The sequence below is a fragment of the Anastrepha obliqua genome, chromosome 2 (assembly GCF_027943255.1).
Source record: "Anastrepha obliqua isolate idAnaObli1 chromosome 2, idAnaObli1_1.0, whole genome shotgun sequence".
Classification (NCBI taxonomy): domain Eukaryota; kingdom Metazoa; phylum Arthropoda; class Insecta; order Diptera; family Tephritidae; genus Anastrepha; species Anastrepha obliqua.
In genome coordinates, this window is record NC_072893.1 from 13,831,638 (window position 1) to 13,858,669 (window position 27,032).

The 27,032-nt window shown below is 35.5% G+C and overlaps 1 protein-coding gene across 1 annotated transcript; it reads right to left on the reverse strand.

Moving 5' to 3' along the window:
- Window positions 1-4,519: 4,519 nt before the first annotated feature.
- Window positions 4,520-14,683, reverse strand: LOC129238471 (regulator of G-protein signaling 7). The gene is made up of 7 exons (XM_054873497.1): window positions 12,733-14,683; window positions 8,928-9,175; window positions 8,560-8,743; window positions 8,210-8,490; window positions 5,763-5,876; window positions 4,980-5,105; window positions 4,520-4,894 (listed from the first exon to the last, which is right to left on the reverse strand). The coding sequence occupies exons 1-7, from the start codon at window positions 13,963-13,965 to the stop codon at window positions 4,567-4,569; spliced, it is 2,514 nt and encodes an 837-aa protein (XP_054729472.1). The 5' UTR covers window positions 13,966-14,683; the 3' UTR covers window positions 4,520-4,566.
- Between the last annotated feature and the right edge of the window lie 12,349 nt (window positions 14,684-27,032).

Below are 27,032 nucleotides of genomic sequence, written 5' to 3' on the forward strand. Positions count from 1 at the left end.
TTGGTTCCGTACGCAATTGGTACCGACGGCTTTGAGTTGGTTTTGTCAAGTAAAACAGCTTTTAAACTAAATTTCGAACTGTCAATAAATAGCCTCCAGTCGTCTGGACTGTATTTAATTCCCATTTCACTCATCAACTTTAAAATATTGTGACAATGAGCAAACGTCTTTTCCTCATTAACCGTAAAACAATGATTGAATTGTTCTTTCCTATTTCGATACGCCGTAACTTTCGTACCTCTTTCTAACAAGTTATTTGATTTTAACATTGATGCTAATATTTCTGATTTCCGCTGTGTTAGTTCCAATTTAGCAACAATTTCATCTAATTTACTTTGCGTTATTAGAATCGGCTGGTCTGACGTTGATGGTTCGGGAACATACTCGGAATGTATATGAAATAATGATGGCTGTGTCATAACAGAAAAAGATTCACTTAAAGCATCAAAATTGGGACATTTTGGCACTGGAATATTTTCATTATGATCAAGCGGTAATTGTACACACTGGACTGAAACGTATTTTTTGTTTTTCGCTTTCTTTTTGTTCAATCCGATCACAGTATTTGCACAACTATAACAATTTTTTGGATCATGTTCTTCTGGATTGTGCCATAGCATTGGCATTCCAAAAGGCATTCTGCTTTGTTTTTTGTGCAACCAATTAACTAAACCAACATAACAAGCTCTATACACTATGTTTGGCGCCCAAGGTACATTCAAAATAACTGCACGATCAAAATAATGTCTGTATGCCACAGTAAAATCATCACTGATTGATCCATGCTTTTCACTCGCTGGTGTGAAACGTCCACAACAATAGCAGAAAACGTTAATATTTGCAGGACAATTGTACATTTTTTATTTTCTTAATTCATAAAAAATTCACGTAAATGAAATTAATAAATTCAAATATATATTTATTATTTTTACTGATAGTATAAAATATTTAAAAGAATTTAACTATGGAAAATATTTAGCGCGTCAAATGTGTTTTACGAGTTTTTATGCACGAACCTGATATCCAAAGACTGCTGCGATCTTAGAACAGGTAAAAAAAATTATTTTCATAATTACAGTAAAAAATGGTAAAAACATACAATTTTTCGAAATTTTGGTATTCAAAATTGCGTATTGAGATATAGGTTCTTCTCAAAATAAGTTTATTTGTACATGTACGAAATTTCTGCATCAAGCTATGACAAAATAAATCGATTAAATCAAACAAAGGTCGATTTATAAGTCGAATTTAGCGTACAGGTAAAACTCCAAAATCTCGTGAAAATAGAAAACTTCAAAACGCAATAAAAAAAAAATCGAGCTAACTTTTAAAAACCCAGCGAGGGTTTTGCTATTGAATAGGTATATTTTCAGAAAAAAAAGGTCCGATGCGGTTTGATTTTGATGACCCCAAAATTGTCGCACAGTGTAATACAGTTTTTTAACTTACAGTTTCGGTAGCTTTGAATTAAAAAAAAAACGAAACAAATACGAAACTTAAAAATTTTCGCATTTTGGCTATAAAAAAGCACTAAATTTATTGCAAAGAGCAAAGGGTTGGCAACACTGCACAACTCGGCAAACGTGACGCCACGCTATCTGTCCTTAAAAATTATAATTATGTTTTAGGTTTTAGATATACACATACTTCAGAGGTAAGATTCTCGTGAGTTTATATAAATTTCATCCTAGGAAGGGGTGAACTTTGAGCCATCCTCGCTAGAAAAAAATTCAGGGGTAAAGGAATGCGTTTTGTATTAATGTTTTTTGTTAATTCAGAAACGATGTAGATGTTGAAAGTGAATATTCTTTGAACTGCTCAGTCGTGAGTAAGTGTCTGGAAAATTTGAATGGGCTCTGCGAAATTGAGATAGTCACGTTAATTATATCATTTTCTACAAATAAAGTAAATGTTTACTTTTTCTAATAAAATAAGAAACAAAAATTTAGTAGTTAACAAAAAACATTAACATTAACATTTTGCAGGTATTTATTTTTTAAAAAGATACTTATATTTCGACCACCGACCTGTTGCTTTTGTGCTTTTGTATGTCCTTACTTAAATATGCGCTTAATATTCATCTCTTCTTCAAACACTTTAATCTTGTAATAAGTTACTGCGTCTGCTTTTCGTTAGTCAGCTCCGCGGATATGGTGACTAGTTTTATAGTGAAATGCCAATAACCAATAACAACATTTGGACTGCATAGGTTTTCTGATTTACTCTAAGTACATCCACTTTCCAGTTTGTCTTCAGGATGATATTACAATTTTTCTAATTAATATTTTAACGATTATTCTACTCCTTTTTATTACACTAACAACATATAAAACTGTATTCACGTTTTTAATTGCAAAAGCAAAATAAATGAAAAGTGTAGCCCAACTACAAATCAGTTTTCCATTCATAAACTATCTTTGGAATAAGTCGCATATTTCTAGTCAACAAAAGCTTCCAAGCTTAAGCTTTAGTTTTTAACCAAAGTATTTAGTAGTTTATTAATTCTAACGATTCTTTGCTCATCTATGCTAAACAAATAGTAAAAAAGCTTTATAAAATATAATTCAAGTTACAATCGCATATCTCAATTCCTCTTTTTCCAAAAATCCAAAAGCTTTCAAGCTACATAAGCACGTGGACTGACACATTAAGCTGCATAACCGCGTATAAAGTAATTAAATTCTGTAATTTTTTACTTTTTTCAACTCCATAAATTTCGCTCACTCGCTTTTCTCCTATGCCACCTGTGCAAACACTTGTGTGCACGATAATAGCAGCGTGACATAGTGCAAAGTTTTGAATGTTTTTTTTTTGTTTTATTTTATTTAATTAATTTTTTTTTTGCAAATGCAGTTCATGCAACAACAAACACCACGAAACATTCGAAAACACGAAAATTTCGAAAATTTGCTATTAAAATATGGAACATTTTAGTCAGAATTTTAAGAACAAAAAAAATCTGGGTATGCAGTTTCTAGTCCATTCATTTCTACTATAAGATGGTGTCATTCAAACGGACAACCAACGGAGCGCGTAAAGCTCAAGATATAGATTTCGATCACTCAAAAAAATTTTTTTTTATTTAATAAAAAAATTTTTCAAAAACAAAATTGAAGATTAATTTTGCGACTCCTTGCATATAAAAGTGGAAGTTAAAAGTGGCTTGAAATTCAGGTGGATTTTTTAATAAATGTGTTTTTTGTTTTATGTGGAGAAAATGCACAAGAAGAAAAAAATTTTGCGCCACCTTGTATAATAAAGTGTATACGGAGCAAATGCACAAGACTGCAGCAAAAAAAATATTTTTTTTTATTTAATACAAAAATTGTTCAAACAAAAAATTGGATGATTAATTTTGAGCCACCTTATATAATAAGGTTTATATGGAGAAAATCCACAAGACCGCCAGCAAAAAATTAACTTTTATATTTAATAAAAAAATTGTTGAAAAAAAAATTGGATGATTAATTTTGCGCCACCTAGTATAATAAAGTTTATATAAAGAAAATGCACAAGAGTGCAGCAAAAAATTTTTTAATAAAAAAGTTGGATGATTAGTTTTGCTCCACCTTGTATAATAAAGTGTAAGTTAAAAGCGGCTTTAAATTCAGGTTGATTGTTAATATTTGTTTTTTGTTCTATGTGGAAAAAATGCACAAGACCGCCAGCAAAATAAGGTATTTTTTTTTTTAATTTAATAAAAAGGTTGCTCAAATTCCAAAACAAAATTGGGTGATTAATTTTGCGCCACCTTGTATAATAAAGTTTATATGAAGAAGATGCACAAGAGTGCAGCAAAAAATTTTTTAATAAAAAAGTTGGATCATTAATTTTGCGCCACCTTGTATAATAAAGTGTAAACTAAAAGCGGCTTAAAATTCAGGTGGATTTTTATTATTATTTGTGTTTTGTTTCATGTGGAAGAAATCCACAAGACCGCCCGCAAAAAAAAGTATTTTTTTTAATTTAATAAAAAGGTTGTTCAAAAAAAAAAAGGATGATTAATTTTGTGCCACCTTGTATAATAAAGTTAATATGAAGAAAATGCACAAGACTGCAGCAAAAAAAGTTCTTTTATTTAATAAAAAATATAATAAACTGCAAGAGGCGTAAAATTCACGTTCATTTTTGAATATGTTTTTTTTTGACGCTGCTATCCATTTTCTTCCATATAATGAACGTCCGACGTCTTTTTATATAGAGAAAATGCACAAGACTGCAAAAACAAAAGTTGTCCATAATCAAAGCGATTTTCGGAACACTTCCAACTGGCCCTCTTTCATACACAAACCAAAAGAGCTACCTACTCGAAATTTTTACAAAGTTCTAAAAATTCCGATCACAAAATTTGAAATATTGATGAAAATTCGTTGAATTCGTTGAATTTTTTTAAGTTTTGCATAAAGTTTGAAATTTTAAGTTGTATATTACTTTTATAAAAATATAAAAAAATAATAATAAAATTAATATAATAAATAGTCAAAACTTTGCCACACATCCCACTGCTATTATTGTGCACACAGGCGTATGTAGGTACAGCTTCATTTCAGCCGTTGCCTAAGCTTCCTAACGTTTCACTCCAAATAAATTTGGTATTGATTTGATTTTCTTGCGCGAGCAATTCAAATAGTCTTTGTACATATCCGAGCGCAGATAACGGGAATATGAATCGCTCTTCATGAGATGATAGACGTGCGCTGCGGCCACATCAAAGCACCAGCGATTTGGACCGTTAACCGCATTCACTGCCTCGCGTGCCAATTCCACCGATTTGGAATCGACGTTCACTGGGCAGGGTGCTTCGGGTGCTAGAAATTCTTGCCAGATTTTCTGTATTGCTTCCTTGATTTCAGATTGCGGTAATGTCTTCATTTGCTGCACCGATTCCCAGAACCTTCGGAGTGTGAAAAAAATTGCATTGTCAAAAAATTTGAAGTATACAAATCTGCAACAGACAACAATTAAAATTCATGACATACTTTAAGTTCTCGCCACTATATTCCTTTTCGAGAAATTTCGAGAATTGTTCACGCCCAACTGGATCGTTAAGTAGCTCACGTAAACTGAAACCCCAACGCTTGACGCGGCGCAATGGAACCTCTTTGCTGTGGATGAGAAAAAATAATGTTAGAAAATTTTGAATTTTGGAATGAGTTAAAAAGATTTTTAACGCTCTAATGCATAAGAATTTAGGGCCCCCTCAGAGTTGTAAGTTATGTGGGTGCGATGTGCATCCTTTGTTGGGTGTTGTTCTATAAATTCGAAGACCCTATAGTTCTTTTGTCGTCCCCGAACGGCCCGAGGCTGTTTAAGAATGGCTTTTTCAATCCAGAAATAGACAACAAAAGACAACAACAAAGGCATCGAAGACGACAAAGTGTGGAGTGGAAATAGCAAAATGGGCTTGAAATGTTGAATTGTTTCCATTTGACAGACTATAAGCCCAGCATTTGAAGGTATCCGGACGATACTAATGACCTATCTCCACTAGACCCACTATCCTAATACCCTTTTTTTTGAACCGACGCCATCGAAACAGCACTTTTTTAGGCCTACCCTTAGAGGTAATGACGTCGACCATTCGGCAGGGCTTGATAAATTGCTACAACAACCACATACATATCCATTTCTCTGAAGTTTCATTGCTCTAAAAACTTAACTAGAAGACTAGGAGAGGCTGTATGCAATTCTATGGATGCCTTTATATACAAATATTTATGAAAAAAATCAATTTATCAATGCAGTTAATCAGAAGTACTTACGAATTTCGTTCCGCATCCCACATTTCAGTGCTGTCTGTTTGCCAGGGATTGGGTAGCTCTGGCGATGTAATAAAGTAATCGAATTCATTGTATTGCTCGTAGTAGGCAACCAGACTGAATTAGAAAGAATAAAAGGAATACATATTTTTATCATTTTTTAATAATCGACTTTTTCTAATTACTAATACCTATGTATGTACAATAATAAAATAACTAGTTTAATGCAAAATTTTAATAGCTCAGTTAACCGACTTAGTTTTGGTATGAACTACATCGCGCGTAATTAATTTGTTTCTGATAAACTTTTTACTTAATAAAAAAATGCTTTGGAGTGATGGGAATCTTTATTTTGAGTTTATAGCGACCCGTTGCTTATTTGTTTGTATACTACAGCTGTTCACAAATGTCAAACATAATATGATAATTAGATGAGAAGCCGTTTGCAAAAATGATTAACCTTCCGATGGGGCGTTTAATTTTGGGCCACCCCATATAGGTAAACGGCGAAAAGCTTATAAGAAAATCACCTACATATAACGTTTTGCTAACCTATAACAATACAGCTCACTTTATCTTATTGATAAACACATTTTCTTGATATCTAAGGCTTGTTAAACTCTCGCATATATTTTTTTACTTAGTCTTGCTATTAATTCTTTGACAAATTTTACAATGCGTACGGCGAGAACAAATCCACAGAAAAAAGTTCCGTTTGTCTTTTTCTTGTTCCTATGCATTGTCTACTCATGGAAGCTAAGAAAAATCGCTTTGCTGTGATTGCATTACAAAAGTGTGGTAAAAGTGCAAGAGAGATTTACGCTCGACCAATCGTTTTTCCCAAATATTTGAAGTGACAGACAGAAAAAGATGAGTTCATCCTCGCGTAGTTCGAACCAGTGCAGCCAAAAACGACTTTCCAGAACGGATTCGCAGAAATCCTCTCAGAAAGCACAAAGTCATATTCCAGGGAAATGAATGTACATATCTACCAGAGCAATCTCCACATGAAAGGCCTCTGCCGCTCAACTGGTAATTTTTTGACAACACCACTGAAGAAAACTAGACAGATGCAAGCAGCTTCTTTGGAGGCACGCGGTCATGAAAATGTTGCTTTCATAAATGAGCAAAGCAAACGACAAAATCTATGCTAAAACTTCTAAAGACGTAAAAAATGTTGTTCCACGTATTCAGCGTGGCCACCATCCAGCCTGCGTAATGGTTTGATGCGGAGTGTTTTGTACCAGAGCATGTCTTAGAAGAAGTGCATCTTTCAGCAAGACTCCGCTCCAACACATAAAGCAAAACCCCCACAGCACTGACTAAAACATTATTCCTTGGTTCATAGCCGCAAAAGATTGGCCGTCTGGATCTAAGTCCATTGGACTACTTTTTGTAGTTAGGATTGGAGAGCAAGGCCTGTCGAGGACTTCACCGAAATTTGGAGAGTCTCAAACAATCATTGGTTCAAATCGTGACGTCAACATCCAGCTGAAGGGCCTAATCGTTTTAAGGCGTGTGAAAAGGCAAATGGCGACCATATTGAATGAAAATTATTTTTTTTTAATATTTACAAGATTAAATAAAACTAAATTCATTAAAAAAAAGTATTATAATTTCATATCTTTTTCATATCTATAAGGGACTTAACTTATAACACAACTTATGGCAAAACTAATATTTATTTAATATTCGTTATATCTATAATTTCGTTATATTTACCGAGTATCGAAACCTCTATAAAATGAGAAATGCATAATTTTCATAAATCGGGGTAAAACTCTTCACTTCAAAACATATTTGACTCTTTTAATTGCAGTTTTGTTGCGTAGGCAAATCGGCTACCACTTCACAAGATAAAAAATTTTGACCTTTGAAACAAGACTGACAATACGCGTTGCTAGGGGGATCTTAGTTTATTCAGAGGCTTTTTAGGGTTCAGGGCCCTTTTTGGGTGTTTGACTGAGCTCCTTCTCCTATTTGTGGCGTGCGTCTTAATGTTGTTCCACAAATGGAGGGACCTACAGTTTCAAGCCGACTCCGAATGGCAGATATTTTTATGAGGAGCTTTTTTATGCCAAAAATATACTCGGAGGCTTGCCATTCCCTGCTGAGGGGCGACCGCTATTAGAAAGAACTTGTTTCTATTATTTTGGTGATTCATGCATGGAGGTTCGAACCCATGCAGTCCAAATGTTAGTCATGCACCAACCTATTCGGCTGCAACGAATATTTCCATGCTCAAAATTTCTTCGCTATATCTCTGCAGGAATTCGTGTATAGAAAATTTCTCAACATGGGGGGTTTTTTAGGGTACTCAGAACACATTTAGTTTGTTTAGTATTCATTTCAGATTTCATCGCGATTACTTTGTTGTACTTTTCACTCTCTACAATAGGAATCAATCGCTTTAAGATTAAAAAAGAAAAAAATACCAAAAAATAACTTACGCCTCTGCCGCCTTCGACACCTTGATTGTGCGTCGCTCGAGTTTCTGCTTGCGTAGCGCAATCACGCGCGTCACCTGTTCGACAGGGTTCTTGGCCACAGCACCGCCGGAAGTGCCCGAACCGTGACCACCACGGCGATAGGCTTTCTTAATATCGATTTCGGTGGTATTTACACAGCCAGGCATTGGACGATGCACATCCCAGAAAGCGCGCTCTTGCGAATCCAGTACCTTCCGTTCCAGTTTATCACGTTTTTTCGCCACTTTACTTTGCGACTCCGCCTGAGCGATACAAGTCAATTAGAGTTTGGGATTAATTCAAAGACAATTGCATACTAAGTCGATGCATACCTGCATGAAAATGAATTCCCATTTGCGTGAGAACATTTTCTGTAGCTTAGCCAAATTTTCCGCTTCATAATCAGCTAATTCCAGTCGAGTTTTGTTCTGCATTGTACGTTTGCACAGATACACAGCATAATCGGTGTTTTCGGGTTCCCAGCAATTCGATGGCCAGAAGTAGGGTGTTTGAAATCTAAAATAAAAAATAAATATTTATACTTGATTTAAGCAACTCCTGCTTATTTAAAGCTATGAATGAGCTTTTGCAGCTGTAACCTGCCTAAAAGTATGCTTTAAAATAATGCATATCTTAATCGAATAAATCTTTTGCCGTACATAGAGCACTTTTATAGAGTAGTACATCCATTTCCACTTACCTATAAAATGTGCCATCATTTTTCACTGTCAGCTGATGATCATCAATGGGAAAAATGTAGCCATGCGAGGCAAGTAGATGCGCAAAATGTAGTGCCTCGGTCACATCTTCAACATCGAGATTCTTTAGTATCCAGGCGACTAAATCGGCACCGGTAAACACCGAGGGAACTTTGCTCATAAATGCTTTTACTGTACGCACCGCTACACCCGTTGATTCTGCCTGCATCTTCTCGATGATTGCCTCCATCTGTGTAGTGGAAAAAAACTTTTGAATCGCAAAATTTAAATCTTTCTTTTTCGTTTATGCTTCAGAATATATATAAAAAAAATTATTAGTATTCCTAAGTTGATTAAGTTTCTTGGTTGTTTCACAATGAAAGTTAGTTGTTTTATAAAGTCCTTCAATCTACCAAAGTAGAAGTACGCGCAACTCATAATGCTCCCTAAGGACAAACTGAGAATGCCTATATGCAGGTCTGAGAGGTCACACTCAGATTGTGTAGCCATCTGCGCAGGATTGATATATGGTCCACTGACACTTGTAGTTTCTGGAACCAGCCCCGGAGATTCCAGCAGATTTCCTTCTCGAGTGTGATGCTTTAGCGCGAAGATGGATGAGATATCTTGGCCGGATGAGGCCAGAAAAAAGGCACATATGCTCAGCCCAACCCAGCTCTAGCTCAGGTTTACTAAAGGAACTGGGTATAGATCGGGCACTATGATGAGTAGTGAACATAAAAGCTCATGAGGTCGAAGTTCAAACCTCATTTTCATTCCATTCATTTCCAAGTATTAATTTTTTTAAGAAAAAATCTCTCATATCTTCTGTAGTCTATTAATAAATTTTCAAATCCTTCTTTATAAAAATAATTCTGACACTTTGGTAGTTTTCTCATGAATTCTTAAAGTACGTTTTCTTCATAAATATATCGTACAAAGGGCAAGGTTTAATCCTAATATTTGGAGGAATAAAATTTCTGTTAAACCACCTGCGGCTTAGTTTTTGGAGTCTTGGGTATGGCGGAGTTTTTCAGTTATTATTACGCGCTACAGAAGGTTAATTCAAAATGCATATAAGTTGAGTGGTGATAATTTTCTCAAACAGCTTGAAAATTTTTAGGACTGAGTCGACAGGTCGTATGAGTAATATTGACAAAGATACAAGGGGAGGTCCAAAATAAACAAGACGGGCATTGTTGGGAACCGCTGTAATGAATAGAACCCAGCACTTTGACTTTGCAATTTCTTTCGTTTTGTTATCATTTACAGTCATTTACACTCAATGCATACTTATATTACATACATACACACATACCAATTAAGCGCTCTCATTTTAATCATTTTGCCTATTACTTATATTCGTTTCTAATTTACTGTAACATCTTGTACATACATTTTTGCTATATAAGGTCCTACTCAACTTATGTACATTACCATTAGAAAAAATATACTAGCGAAATAAAGTGAATTCGAAGTCAAGACAAATCAGTCTTCCGACTCAAACAGTTTTTGATGGCGCCATCTTTTTAATGAGTTAGTGCGTTGGAAGTTACATCCCTAGCTGACTTCCAGTGATAGCTTGGTAACATTCGGTTTATTGGAAGCGAAGTTATTGCGTCTAAAGTGTTAGAATGCTTGTATAATCGGTACAAAAATGAGTCTCGAGCAAAGAATTATTACCAAATTTTGATTTAAAATCAGTAAAATGTTTACCGAGCCATCTGAATTGATGAAAAAAGTTTGTGGCGATAATTGTCTATCTCATGCCAGAGTTCATGAGAGGTTTACATGTTTCAGAGAAGATTGGCAATGAACAAAATTGGTTATCACCGAAAACTCCATCGAAATTGTTCGTAAATTTATCCAAAAATGAACCGAAATCATCCTTACAATGGAATCGGAGTTGAATATCTCCAAATCATCGATTTATCGCATTTTAACTGACTATTTGGACTGACGAATGTTCTGTGCACTCCTGTGCCTAATTTTCCCACTCAATTCTACTCTTGTGACTAATTTTTTGACTAGAAATTGCATTTTAACCATCAATAACTCGTCGTATTCACCTGATGTGGCTCCCTAAAACGTTTACCTATTCGGAAAATTGCATTTCGCCATGAAAGGAAAACGTTTTGCGTCCGTAGAGTCCATCCAAAGGCTTGTACCGATATCTTGAAGGACATTCCGGTCAATGACCTGAAACACGCTTTCGAAAAACTTTTAGATCGCTCAAAACGGTGTATCAAGACCAGCGAGAACTGTTTTGAATAAATAAACTCGAAGTTACTAGAACAAAGCTCCTGTCGTTTCTATTTTTGCTCAGTCTTGTTTATTTTGGACTTCACCATGTATTGAAGACTTTAAAATGCTTCTGGTGATTCCAAATATTGTTTTTTATAAGGACGTTACTGCTTCCTCTGTCAGTGATGCGGCGAACTTGTTCGTTGATTTCTTCTCATCTGATGAAGATATTCAGGAAAAACATTTGGCAGGCAATCGCCATAATTTCTTGAGGGAATTGTCTTCTACAGTTGACTTCGGTTCACTTTTTTCTTTCAGATGATGATACCATTGAAGGATTTTTAAGGATTAAAAACTGTTCTCAATCGGATGTCGATGGTGTTTCTATAACTTTGCTTAGAAATTGCCGCTCTATCCTTGACTGAAGGAATATTTGTCGATGATTGGAAGCTGACCTCAGTCACTCTAATTTGCAAAAGCGGCAATAAGAGCGATATTGCTAATTACATATTAATTTTTCAATTATCTGCTGTCTCTAAACTCTCTGAATGTGTTCTCAAAGGCTAGTTATATTTTAGCGTAAAATGTCTGCTTAGTCCTAGACAGCATCGTTTGGTAGTCGCAAGATCTACGTTATCTAACTTATCAGTTTTTTCTCAAGATTGCTATGCAGGCTTTCGGAGCGGGTACCAAATTTATGCGATCTACATGGACTTCTCTAAAGCCCTCGATAAAATCTTCCATACGATTTTAGTAACTAAATTGGCATTTCTCGGTTTTCTTTCGACTTTCTTTGATTGGTTTCGATCCTATTTAATAAAGAGACTCTGCTAATTTTAGCTCACTTCCTTTTAAATTCGTTGGCCAAACGCGCATCCATGAAATTTTTGTTTTTCAACAAATTTGGATGTTTCTTATAGATGCTCTCTCGCAGGCGTCTTTCTGCGACAACACGATACCACAGAATATTGGATTAGGCATAAAAGTTCAACCGAAAGTATAATAAAAAAATACCCATAAACTCCAGCTTGAGATTAAAATTATTCATAGATGTAGCCGCGATAAAGCTTTTTTGCCGTAATCATCACTATTTCAAATTTTTTTCCAAAAAATATTTTCTAATACAAATTCTTGAATAAAGTTTTATCCCACTGGAAATACTAAAGTTTACCCGGTAATTGAATGATAAAATTCAATAGAAAAATAACATTGACAGGGGTTGTTACCCATTGTTGTCCATCACTCTTACACAGTCTTCGCCTTGAATTGTTTTGCTGACTCCGACAACACGACGGAGAAGGCAAAGGTTGAAGGACGAATGCGCACTATTCAAGCATTTGATTTTATCACTTGGAATGGGTCTTAATGAAACTGTTGAATATTTTTGTTTACTGTACACCACTACACATACACACACACACATAACTATGCACGCATGTCATAACCGAATGTTATCTACTATCGACATCTCGGCATCCCTAAACAGTTTTGATCTGTCGTGTATCGTTTTTGTTTTTTTTTGTTTTTCGTTTTCTTGCTTCTCCCACTCAGCTATTTGATTACCTTTTTGTACACCAGAATATTGGGCGCATCTTCGTTACGACGCTGTAGCGGTTGATTTGATATTGCAGTTGCTGTTAGTGACGCTTTTGCGCCAAGCATCAAATTGTGCGAGCCATCGGCACCACCACCATTACCACTGCCACTGCCGGCTGACGACTTCCCATGCTGGCTGTTTTGCTGATGTTGAGACTGATGATGATGCTGATGCTGATGATGATGATGACTGCCGCCCACACTCAAATTGGCGCTGTTGCCACTTTCACTGCCATTGCCAGTGACACCACCACCTGCGGCAGCCGGCGCGGATATGCTCGTCACACTGCTGGTGCTATTCGTACTGGACGTGCACGTGCTGTTGCTTGTGGTGCTATTTGTGGCGCTATTCACGCTGAAACTCACTTTTGTCGTTGACGCCGTTGTTGCTGTTACCGATGCTGCTGTAGTGATGGCGGTGGATGCGGCTGTAGACGAAGTGCCTGCGCCAGTGACCAGCGTGACATAGGTCGCATGTGTTGCCGACGTTGCGGTACTTGTTGTGATGTCGGTATTGTTGCTATTTTCCTTACTGCAGGCAACAATGCACTCACTTATTGTGGTTGTGCTGTCACTTTTTATGGCTGCAGTAACAGTTGTTTCACTAACAGCAGCAACAGTGTTTGCCAGCGTTGTTGTTGCTACTAACTCTATTGCAGTTTCTGTTGGGGACATCGGGGCTGTGTCTGTGGCGGTGGCTGTAGGTATATCAGCCGCTACAGCAGCTATGGGCGAAGTTGGCGCTTTGGGTGTTACTGCTTGCTGTGTGGTTGGCGTAGTTGGTGTGGTTGGTGTGGCTGGTGTGACTGGTGCTGTAGTTATGCTTACAGACGCTTCCACGCCACTAGCTGGTGTTGCAGCTGTTGAGGACTCATCTTCACTAGCCAATTCAATGGATATCGTAACACTTGACAACTCTAAAGGCTTCAAATTTGTCACTGTAGTTGCTAGGTTTGTTGTGGGTGGTGCGTTGGCCGCCGCTTTTGCTTCATTAATATTATTGCCTGTGACGCTATTCGCATTTCCAGTCCCTGCAATACCATCAACACCATCAACACCCTCAAGCGTGCTGTGATGGCGTTGTGTCAACTCCTCGGACTGCATTGAATTGTTGGTGATAGCAACATTTTCGGCAGCAGACTTGGCAGCCATGACGATTGTAGTTTGCGTTTTGTCCACCTCTGAAGTCATCGTTACCATTTTTTCACTGATTTCGCGTGTGTATGCGTGAAAACTTTCCTCCGCAGGATAAAGAGGACAAACTACTGGTAGAATAAAATACAAAAAAAAAAAAACGATTGCGATTCCTTTAAATGCCTTGACAACGTCGAAAAAAATTCACTTTCTGCTTGCTTTACGACCATACGAAGAAGGTATTCGATAATTTATCAGGCAACTAAATTAAACACACGCATCAATAACGGTTACAAGGTAAATAACATAATGGGTGCAGAGAGGGCAGCAGCAGTAGCAGCAGATTTGGAGTCGTTGAAAAGGTCAGACCGAACTCGCGATATCAGAGTCGTCGTCACACACACACACGCTGCTACCCGTATTCTGAGTGCGCACTCTTAAGACATTTTGTTTTTGTGTTTTTGTTCTTTTGAAAATTTTTGTTATACTAGTATTTGTTGTTGCTCAACACAATGAGGTTGGGTCGCAAGTATGTAATTACTGTGCTCTCTTCGCCTACTGCTTAACACACACTGCTACTTCACTTTCTTCCGTTTCCCCTGACGCACTCGTTGAAGTTTTTTCAAGTGGAAAAAATTACGAAAACACTTTACGCTACCAAAGCCTTCCAACTTCCAATGAATTAATTTATATTTTCTTTGATGGATTGATAGATTAATTTAGGCTCTTTTCTATTTCAATTTACACACATTTTAATATACACAAATTTTGCTTTGCATTTGCTACTGATTAATCTAAAAATTCTTTTCGGTTAAAATTTTCTGCCTTTGCACGCCACACAAAGCTGGCTTACAATGACACTGGCGCTGCCACTACTCGTCCACTCAGCCGCTCAATTACTCGCCTGCACTGCTGTTCGTACGCTCGTTTGTTGCTGCCTTCGTTCGTGTCGCTTGCTCGTGACAATTCGCTCACCGTTTGTTATTGTGGAGAAAGCTGTGCTTTTAAATAAAAATATTCTCTCAAAATACTGTTCTTTCGAAAAAAAAAAATTAAGTTTAATTAAGTTTTTTTTTGTTATTTTGTTAATTTTGGAAGAAAGAAAATATTAATTTAAGAAATGGAATTAGGAATTTAGGAATTAGTGGAAAAATAGCAAGTGGTTGTGTAATTGAAGGAACAGAAATCCAGTTATACGTTAAGTAGGTGTTTTTATGAAAACGACTTATTTTAAAAGCGTCGAGCATAAACGCCGGAATTAACTGATACACACAAATTTCCAGGATGAAGCATTTTTGATTATTTGAAGGCTAGAAATTATATACTTATGTATCATCTAATAGAATTCATAGCTTCCAAATACCCAAATGTAAAAAATCTGAGAGAAATACTCACATTTTTCATTAAATTATTAATAATGAATTAAATAAATAATAAATAAAAAAGTAAAACCAGCGAAAATAAGTATAAGTTCTGGTACAAGATAAGTCGGTTATAGATATGAAATTATAATTCTTTTTTAATGAAGTTAGTTTTATTTAATCATGTAAATATTAAAAACAATTTAAGTTTCATTCGAAGCGATCACCATTTGCTTCTTCACACGTCTTAAAACGATTAGGCCATTCAACTATTGCAGCATGCACGGTTTCCATGGTTATTGACTCGAACCAAAGATTATTTAAGGTACTCCAAATTTCTGTGAGATATTCAACAGGCTCTGTTCTTCAATTCTAACCACAAACTGTAGTCCAATGGGTTCAGGTGTGGAATCCAGATGGCCAACCTTATGCGGCTATGTACCCAGTTATATTGTTTTTTAGCCATTTGTGGGTGCTTTCGGGCTTATGGTCTGGAACGTAATCTTGCTGGAAGATCCAACGCTGTGCATTGAAGGGGATACTGCACAATTGTTTCACCACGCCTTCTAAAATATCCTTCTGGTACACTTTTGCCCCGATATTAATCGCTTTTTCGCAGAAATGAAGAGATGCAATGCTTTTACAAGACACTCCCCATCAAACCATTACGGAGGCTGGATGGTGGCCACGCTGAATCCTTGGAACAACATTTTTTACGTCTTTAGAAGTTTTTCTTATTAAAAACTTCTTCAACAGTAAACATTTTCTCATTAGTGAAAATAATATTTTTATGGCCGTTGACCGCGTGCCACTGAAGAAGCTGCCTGAATCTATTGACTCTAATTTTTAAAAAATGATAACAGAGTAAAGCGTACGCACTTTTTGTCAAAAAAAAAATGTTTTGATGGAGTCAATTCATTAATCTTTCTCGATGGATAATACTTCTTTTGCTTTTCAACTCTTTTCTAAAAAAAAAACCAAAGCGTCAAACTTTTTCATTGCTTTCCTTTTAATGTTATTGATAAATAAATAAAGCTATTTCTGCCATGAAAAAAACAAATTTTAACGCTTTATTAATTCATCTTGTAAGGGGTTAGGGGTAGTCAGAATTTTCAAAAAATTTAATGTTTTTTTGCATTTTATTAAAGTTTAATAATAAATCCATAATGAAAGTATAATAAAAAGTCAATAAAAAAAATAAATAAATAATAATCTTAAAATTTTTCTGTGAAAATTTGAAGTGAATCCGACAAACACTTTTCGAGTTATTCAACAATTAACAAAGGGCACGCGGGCGCTTCGGAGCAGAGAACAAAACTTTAAAATTGTTTTTCTCAAAACTATGTTTTTTGAACTGGTGATCAGTGTAACTTAAAAATTGATCGGTAAATTTCAGTAAAATTTATACTACTTTTGAAAACATAAGAAACTCATGCCTGATCGAAAGATTTTTTTTCACAAATTTCGGTTTTTTTAAACAATTAATTGTCGGTTTTTTTCGCGAAAATCTAAAAATTATTTCCTGAGCCACCTTATTGATAATTTAAAAAAAAGCTTCGATCAGGCACAAGATTATCTATTAATAACACTATTTTGTCTTGTCCGATTGGTTTTAGTTGATTCTTCAAGGACTTGTGATGATCACCGCAAGGGACTTCTGGAGAAACGGGCTCCACACAAACAGCTATAATTTTTACAATTATTAATATTTTTGTTGAAATTTTGCTAAAATAAAGTCGAAACATGATCTATTAATGGTATGTTTTTATTTCTCTAAAATAATGCAACTGACTAAAAAAAATTATTGAAAATCATAATTTTTTCGAGCCTCTGACTACCACTAACACCATAATGGGTTAAGAAGCATACTAAAATGTCCAATTGACAATTTTTTACACATTTCAACTAATTTTTTTTAATATTTTGGGACATTATTGTTTTTCAACAGAGAATGCTTTTGTGTAGTCAATCAATCTTGAATTATTTATTTATTTATTTATTTAAGTCAAGAGTAACAGCCTAGCTAAATCTTTCTTTTCTATAGGGCCTTGACAAGTCCAGTCTTGCGTTGGTTTCGTTAATCTATTTTGATTTCTGACAGGGTAGGTGATTAGCCTGCCGCTACTTGAGATGAATTTTGTCTAGGTAAATAACATAAAAGCTAGCAGATTTTTGTGGAAAAAGAAATCCTTTCACCAGCAGTGATAACCTGGAGCCAATGGATATTCCAATGCGGATTTGGAAATGAAATATTTGATTTGAGGTGGTAGCGTAACGATTTGGGGAGCTCTAGCTGCATCTGGTGTTGGAAAGAAGATCTTTATTGAAAGTACTCTGAACCGGGTTTTAGCCAAGATTGGGTTTTCCAAAAAGAGAATGACCCTAAGAAGCACACTGCACTAAGTTTCAAAGAACGTCTTCTACTACTGTGTCCAAAAAATAAGGTGACATTTGATTTTAAACTGCGCGCTTTGAAGGATTAGGAGAATTCTTTTTTTTTTTAGGTTGGTAGTACTGTGAGTGACATCTATGTCAAATTTCATGTGAAATATTCATTTACTGTTTGAGATACGCGTCGTTTTGTGAGCTGCTAAAAGTGAGTTTCTCGTTTTTTGCAATGTCGAAATTTGTTGAGCAAAGAATTTGCATTAAATTTTGTTTGCGGAATCAATTTTCGGATACGTTGAGGATGGTGCAGAAAGCCTTTGGTGATGAGGCTATGTCTAAAAAAAATGTTTACAAGTGGTATAGTGAGTTCCAAGCCGGTCGTGAACGTGTCGAAGACGAAGAGCGTCCTGGGCGACCATCAACCTCAACTGACGAAGCTCACGTCCAACAAATCAAAGATTTGGTGTTGAAAAACCGTCGATTAACGATTAGAGACCTTGCTGATGATGTTGGCATATCGAAAGGCTCAGTCAATACCATTTTGAAGGATGTTTTGGGCCTCAAGCGCGTCAAATCTCGACTGGTACCGAAAACATTGAATTTTTTGGACTCGTAATTCGTGATCATTTCATCAAAAACTCAACCCATATCGTTCCGCAACCACCGTATTCACCTGATCTGGCACCGTGCGACTTCTGGCTGTTCAGCAGGCTCAAAAAACCGCTCCGGGGACACCGTTTTGACACGATAGAGGAGATTCAAGCCGCAACGAAGACGGAACTGAAGGCCATCCCGGAAAGTGACTACAACCAGTGTTTCGAAAATTGGAAAAAACGTTGGCATAAGTGCATTGTGTCGGGAGGGGATTACTTTGAAGGGGATGAAATTGATTTGGAAGAATAAATAAAGAATTTTCAAAATAAATACAATGTCACCTTATTTTTTGGACACAGTAGTATATTACGCAGCCAGGCAACTAAATTCACCTTTAGAACGTGTTCTGGATCTTTTAGAAAGAAGCATTAGACGAGGTATTGTAACTGACGCAACATCACTAAAAAAATAGTTGATGGAGGCATAGAACCAAATAACGCGGGAAGAGCTTACCTAACTATAGGGTGATCAATCATGAGGTGCTTTTTTCAATAGTTAAAAAAAAACAAAAATGTAAATTATGTTCAAAACCTTTATTTATTATTTGAAAGGACATTCTTTGACATTTACTTTTTGAATATGACTTCATTCAAATGTTGGCCGCAACTACGCTTAAGGTGGTCCATTCTGAAGGTCCAATTTTCAATCACTCGTTCGAGCATTTCGACTGGTATGTCGTGAATAACACGCGTAATGTTGGCTTCCAGAGCTTCAATCGTAGCTGGTTTATCAGCATAGACCTTGGACTTCACGAATCCCCAAAGAAAAAAGTCCAAAGGTGTGATATCACAAGATCTTGGTGGCCAACTCACAGGTCCTAAACGTGAAATCAGCTGCTCTCCGAAATGACTTCTCAATAAAGTCATTGTTTCACGAGCTGTATGGCAAGTGGCTTGTCACAGAACGCTGATTTTCATAATACAGTTGAACAATTTGTAGACGTTGTTGCGGTGTGAGTCTTTCCATGATGAAATGCCAAACGCTGTTCAACAAATCCACGATGACAGTTTGCCACAACTCGCGCGCGATCTGTAAAAAAAACGCAAATGAAAAAAACTCCTCTTAATTGATCACCCTATACAATAGTTAGATCATTATCGCGACGCCTGCAAGCAGTTGTTGATAACCGTGGTGGACCTACTAAATACTAAAAGTATGCAAGAAAGCTAGTTCTAAAACGAAATTTTTTTTGGTTTTTGAGCCGATAGAATTGTATGTAGGCTTTTATCATAACGCTTTTTTGTTGTTGTGTTAATTTTTTTGTTATAAAGCAAGTGAAATGATTTAATTTTTAAAAATTCATGAATAAATATGAAGGATATAGCAACAGTTCTTTCAATTATTGTATAACTCAAGTTCTTCACTGTATACCTTCACTCACGACAAAGCACTTGAGCATACAGCTAAGGCGATGTACTTCAATAATGATTTAATTTATGATAGCCTCGATAGACGTGGAAAGAAGAGTCAGACTTTGCTAGAGCTAAAAAGTAAAAGTAAAAGCAGAGTATCAGAATAGTGAGGATTTGTGCACAAAAATTTAAGGCTAGGGTAGGTTAATGAAAAATACTAAGAGAATGGAAAGGAAAATAGACAAAAAAGATATATTTCTAAACGACACAATTTTCACAAATCTCTACAATTAATAAACTAATCAAAATATTAGATATAATTGGCAGTAATATCAAAAATATAATAATAAAGTGCATTTTAAAATTCAAGAATATTTCCCTAAGTTTTTCGACATTTCCTAAAAGTTGAATTGCAAGTTCTTTATCCAATAGTTATCGGAAGTGAATGGCAATTACGTTTGAATCTGAAACGAACATGATCAGACGTGAAGGGTTAAAGGTAGTCAGAGACCCGAAAAAATTATGATTTTCAATAATTCTTTTTTGCTACTTAATTGCTTTATTTTACAAAAATAAAAACACAGCATTAATACATCATGTTTCGACTTGACATTAGCAAAATTTCAAAAAAAAAAAAATTTCTCCAGAAGTCCTTGGAGATTCATCTAAAATCAATCGGACAAGAGAAATTAGTTTTATTAATAGATAATCTTGTGCCTGATCGAAGCTTTTTCAAAATTAACAATATGGCGGGCTCAGGAAATATATTTCAGATTTTCGAAAGAAACCGACTATTAATAAAAAAAAAAATCCAATTAAAAACTTCGGAGCGCCCGAGCGCCCTTTGTTAGTTGTTCCAGAACTCAAAAAGTATTTGTCGGATTCACTCCAAATTTTCACACAAAACTCTAAGAAAATGCAAAAGATGAAAACTTTTTAAGGTATAACTCCTTTAAAGGAACTGTTAAAAAGTAATTCAGACTGAAAATGTTTTTGCGAAATGCATATAATAATGCATATTCAAAGTGAAGTTCAATATAAACAAGTCTGGTGTCATAAAAATGTTTTTGATGGCGCTTCAAACTCCATCGGAATTGTTCGTCAATTTATCAAAAATGAACCGAAATCAACGTTACAATTCATGGAATCAGAGTTGAGTATCTCCAAAACATTGATTTATCGCATTTGAACTGACTATTTGGGCTGACGAAAGGTCTGTGCACGTTTCACTCCGCACAAGTTAACCGAGGATCAAAAATTGCTCAGAATTCAACATTCGAAAGACCTCATCAAAGAGGCGAGAAAAGACGAGAGCTTCTTTTACATCATTGCAACGAGTGATAAAATGTAGTGTTTCCAACATAAACCTGAAACTAAGCGTCAAAGTGCCGAATGGAAGTCCCCATACGAATCACCACCCAAAAAATCACGTTTGGGGAAGTCAAAACTCAAGTCGATGCTCATTTGTTTTTACGATTGCAAGAGAATTGTCCACAAGGAGATCGTGCCAACGCGCCAAACCGTCAATGCAATTTTCTATCTTGTCGTTTTGAAGCGTTTATTGCATCGCATTCAACGAATTCACCCTGAATACCGCGAAAGAGGAAGCTGACGTTTAATGCGTGATATTGCACCATCTCATCGATCCACTCTTGTGACTCATTTTTTGACTAGAAATCACATTTTTACCATCAATCACTCACCGTATTCGCCTGATACGAGTATGGCTCCCTGTGACTTCTACCTATGCGGAAAATTGCATTTGGCGATTAAAGGACGACGTTTAGCGTCCGTAGAGGCCGTCCAAAAGGCTTGTACCGACATCCTGAAGAACATTCCGGATTCCGGATTCCGGCCAATGACCTGAAACACCCTTTCGAAAAGCTTTTAGATCACGCAAAACAGTGTATGGAGGCCAGAGGAGAATCTTATAAATAAATAAACTCCAAGTTATCAGAACAAAGCGTCTGTCGTTTCTATTTTAGCTCAGTCTTATTTAGTTTGGACTTCACCTTGTATATGTAAGATTATGCACATAAAGATATGTTGAAATGTATGCATATGTATGTATATAAATATAAATAAAATGTTAATTTAATTACTGACTGAAAAATTGGTTATTTTCTGGGTCCTTTTTGTCCACATTTTGGCAATTTTTCGTTTTCGTTAGCGGCAACACTGAGTGTTGGACCAAAAAATAATGAACTACGAGGGCGTGACCACTTTGTCAAAAAAAAAACCAAAAACGTAAAATACGAGATGATGAAATTTCGCAAAAGAGACTTTCAATCGCCCAATCCTAGAAAATCCGCTTACTTGAGCGCACACTGAGCCCAAAATTAAAGTTTCTATGTACTTTCGAGCCGGATCTCCAAAGAGGAACTAGGTTAGGTCAGATTGTAATGGTTGCCCAGAAAGTGGGCTCACTTGGACGAAGTAAGTTTGGTTCAGCCTTTGTGATAAGAAAGAGAAACTAACCAGCATTAATTTTTGACCCAGAAACCAAAAGCTATAGCAGCACATCTTACAGCAGGAAACACCTCAGGCGACACCGGCGGCCTCAGCTGGCTCAAACCTGACGATGGATTCACGATGCCTGAAACCACCATCCTAACGCAACCATTGCTCGTCGCAACTAATCGTCGAGCCACCATAGCGTTAATAGTGCCTAGCGTTGCTTGCTATTAGATTCTTATGATTTGCAATTCAAAAATATAAATTTTGAAAGCATTTTTATAAAAAACACAAAGATTTTACCAGACTGGCAACACCACCAACATCATATGATTGCCTGTGCACAACCACAAAGTATATCCCTTTTTTGCATAAATTGATTTTTGTTCCTCGCTCTTGTGCTCCTACATCTTGCATTTGCTCATTCGTCGCTCTCTCGCTCTACTCGTACATTGAGCAGCTTTGAGAACGGCTGGTTGAAGAGTAGTGCGCATGCGTCAGTTGGCGAGCCTAGGACAAAAATAGTATAGTTGGTTTGAATGGTTGACTCAATGACTGACTGACTGATTAATTGATGAAGGGAAAGGAAAGCACGTTATAGAAAAAAAAAATGGCCAAGTGACTGACTAATTGCCGGTTCGATGGCTCAGAGTAAAGAGTGGAATTCTGTTGACCAAAATGTATGGTCGCAATTGAGGGAGTGCCGGAGTGTCGTAGTGTTTTAAACACACAATATGTTGTTGTGTGTATGTATGTATGTAAATATTATTACTTAGATGTATATGTATGTATATAAGTATATATGTGCATATTTGTGGGTGTGGGCATTGAGTGTAAGGCTTGTGAGGCATTTCCTCCTTAAAATCGAATGTTGGTATATTAGGACAAACGCACAGTTGTATATCTATAAATAACAAAGGTTCAGCAACAACTACAAAAAAGCAGGAGCATAGAAGCAACAATAAAGGAAAACGTTAAAGCAAAACCACAGCAACAACACCAACAAATGCTCGATATTATAATCTTATAAATTATTTATGCGATGATTGATAAGCGATTTTCATTTAAGTGTGTCCACGTACGAGTATATGACTTCCCCATAAGCTAAGCGCCATGAATGATTGTTCTGCGCTTATTATTACACCAAAAGGCACGTTTGCTTTTGTCCACTGCGCCTAGTTTTTCGAGTGGGCGTTTTTGACCCTGTGCACTCGTCGTTTGAAGGAAGAGCAGAGCCGAGCAAAGCCAAGTAAAGGTTTGCGTTAATGGTTTGTAAATTTAATTTATAACTGTAGGCATATCTACTGCTATTGGGATGTCAATTCCGGGATCCTCGGTGGAATTAAAAATTTTTAATAGGAAAAATTACAATATAAAGGGAGATGAGAAGAGAGGTACTTTTTCCAATAAGGTGTTTGATGGATCACACGTGACTGAAATTGAAATTTGAATTCTGGTGGCTCCTAAAACACTCAGGCTAAAAAGCCCATTATATTTAGAGCTCTAGTCAAGGAGGGAAGGAGAAAAGTATCAGTGAAAGACATAAGAAAGAATAGAGATGAACATAAAGGCTGATTTTTTAAGAGCTATAGGAAAGTTTTTCAAAAAGAAAACACACGTAAAACAGAAAAATGCATGAAATTTGTATTTAAATCGATAGTACAGTCCATATAATTTAATGTTTGAAGATTATTTCATGCAAATGTTGACCGCGACTGCGCTTCAAATGATCCATCCGCTTAGTCCAATTTTGGCATACTCTTTAGAAAGTTCACATTAGTCCAAAATACTAAAGTACAGAATAAAGTTCAATCAGCTCAACGCACATTTTGCACTTCTGTTTTTTTTTACTTAAGCAGGCTTAGGAATTATTTAGATTTAAAAAAAATCTATAAATTATAAGAAACAATTTAATATATAATATAAATTTTTAAATAAAAATGTGCAAAATTGTAATTTCTTTTTTTTTTTATTTAAATTTTTATTTTTCGTTTACCAATGAAAACGTTTTATGAATTTCACCAGAAACCTTAAATAATAAAACTTCATCAAATACCTCAACCTTTAGATCTCGTTTTGTGAAAAATTTCAATGTATTAATAAATAAACAATTTCTTCAAGTCTTTGCAGCAAAATCCACTCAATACACTGCCTTATCGACAAATGCAAGCAAATCGCGATCAATGTAGCTCCCCACAGTTTAAGAGCTTAGGTAGTTGCACTAAGCAAAGATCGCAAATAGCCACCTGCACACCGGAAATGTGTCTGCTTCATTACTTTGCATTGACTTCGGCTGATCCAAGTCAATGTAATCAATGAAATTATTATTCTGCAGGAAATCAGTTAGGCAAACCTTTGGTGCATTTCGAGTAGGTTTGAAAAGTGAAATGGTGCCGTTACTTGTCCTTTTTTATTGCTATTTTCAACTACGAATTAGAACGCATTTACTATTTTCATTCCGATGGGTAAGAAGGAAGAATTGCAGTATCAAAATTTTATATTATTAAAACAACTGGTACTTCAGGGCTGAAGAGGAGAGCAAATCGGATCATGTTTTGCACGCTGTAAAAGTAAAGCTCTGAGGTTTAAGGAGTTAGGGGTAGTCAGAGGCCCCGAAAAAGTGATGATTTTCAATAATTTTTTTTTTGCTTTATTATACAAAAATAAAAACATAGCATCAATACATCATGTTTCGACCTGATTTTAGTAAAATTTGAAAAAAAAAAATGATAATTGTAAAAGTGTGGAGCTCGGGTTTAGAAATTTATAAAGTTCATTCTTTGAAACCGGAAATTCAAGCGGAATACATTTCGAGATCTCATTGAATTCTCTTAGAGCGTGGGCACTTGGAGCATTACGCGCATAATTCGTGAAATGTAAGATGGAATGGGTAAGTATGGCCTAGAGATTTAAAAGGAATATGAAAATGAATGCTACGTAACAGGTATGAACAATCAATTTCCCCTTTAATTGCACTATAAACAAAAGACAGTGAGAGTATAGGCCTTCTATTCTCTAAGGACTGTAAGTTAGTTAAAATCAAACGGGAATTAGAATTTTAACGAGCTGAGAGCATATTTAAGGAACACCTTCAGTACACATTCAAGAACTTCGATTTATTAGACCGTTTAAAACCGAACATTGAGTAAGAAGTGGATACAACAAAAAAATGAAATGAAAAATGGGAGTCAAAGATCACACTTAGGTATTTGAACTCATGAACAGATTCAAATAAAGTATTAGCAATGCTAAAAGATGACTAGAAAACATTTTGGCGAAAGTAATCTGAAAACATTTCTTAATATTTAGAGAGATGCCAGAGTTACTGCATCAGCGCACGAGCGCATTAATTTCCGCTTGCAACATAGGAACGTCCTCATTTTTTCTAATTGCAGAAAATATTTTCAATTCATCAACATACAGAAGAAAGTTGGCAAATGAAAAGCAGGTATTAATATATAATTTATTAACTATTTTTTGAGTAAAAAATTAAATTTTTTTGTCTTTAGTCTTTAGAAATAACTTTTTTTTTTGCTATTTGTGAAAACCAACTCTGATGCTTTTCTTATTTTTTTTTATTTAAAAAGTGACATAAGAACATTTTTGTTTTAAGAAAAAAAATAAACAACATTTTTTGCAAAAATAAAAGCATGAAAACAAAATTTAAAAAAAAAAAACAAAAAAAAATAAAAACTTTCCTAAAAAAACACAAAAAAAAAATTTAACTAAATTAAAATACAATTTTTTTAGTGTACATTTTTCTAAAAAATTGAGCGGACAGTGTTAGTTTATATGAGAAAGTATTTTCGGCAGTATGGGCTACATCGAACTGCCAATAGCACAAATCTACATGCAAAATTATTCATCCAATTTGTTTTTGAAACACTTTTTTATTCAACAAAAAAAAAATGTTTGAGCGATGAAAATTTTTATTTTGACTTTTACGCGCTCCATTGCATGACTGTTTGTCTACTGCAGCTGCTAAATATGATTGACTTACAACGCCATTTGCAAAAATTAAAAATTTTTCGATAGGGTGATTAATTTTGCGCCACAAAAAAAATGAAATGTTGCTCATCACGGAATCTAAAACAAAAATGTAAGTAAAATTTGTGATGAAGCTATTTTCATGTTCAACACAAAGTGTCTTTCAAAAGTGACGCCTAAATTCAGTAGGGAGTATATCCTAGACGGTATATTTTTTATTATTTATAAATTAAACCATATAACCTTGCGACTCTAACTGCCGACGCTAAATGTACATACTTTGGCTATGCGTAAAAACAGGCCATTCTTAGTCCACTCCAACTAAATGAGTTTTTTAACTTTGCATTTTTATACAGGGTGCGCCATCTTTTATGTCGGTATGTAAACTCTGAATAATTTTGTCATTTACCAACCGATCGACTTCAACAGACTTGGACACGCCAATTCAGTACATTTTCACCCATGGATCGCTTTACACCGAAACAACGCGAAACCGACGTTATAAAACCCGAATTGCTTGACAAGGTGATGGCAAACGCAGAAAAAAGATCGCAGTTTGTGATTGCTAATATTCACAAAATAGTTTTAATGAATTGTAAATAACCAAATCAAATAAAAACTCCTCACTTATACAAATCAGTAGATGCTTTCCATTTCAATTCAACCGGGCTATTTGGGTCATGTTCTTCGATTTCGATGTAACTGAAATATGTTGCTCTCTGGTCAAAATAATGAGACACGTATTTTTTTGTTCGCCCGAAAAAAATTTTTTTCAAGAGTTATCGGCAATTTTGTTTTTCGGCTCAAACTCGATTTTTTTTAATTATATAAGAAAATTTTTTTTTTAAATGCCCATAACTTAGTCAAAAATGAACCGATTTTAATAATTCTTGGTTCAAAATGATCTTTATTACTTACAGGATCGACTTAATGTAGA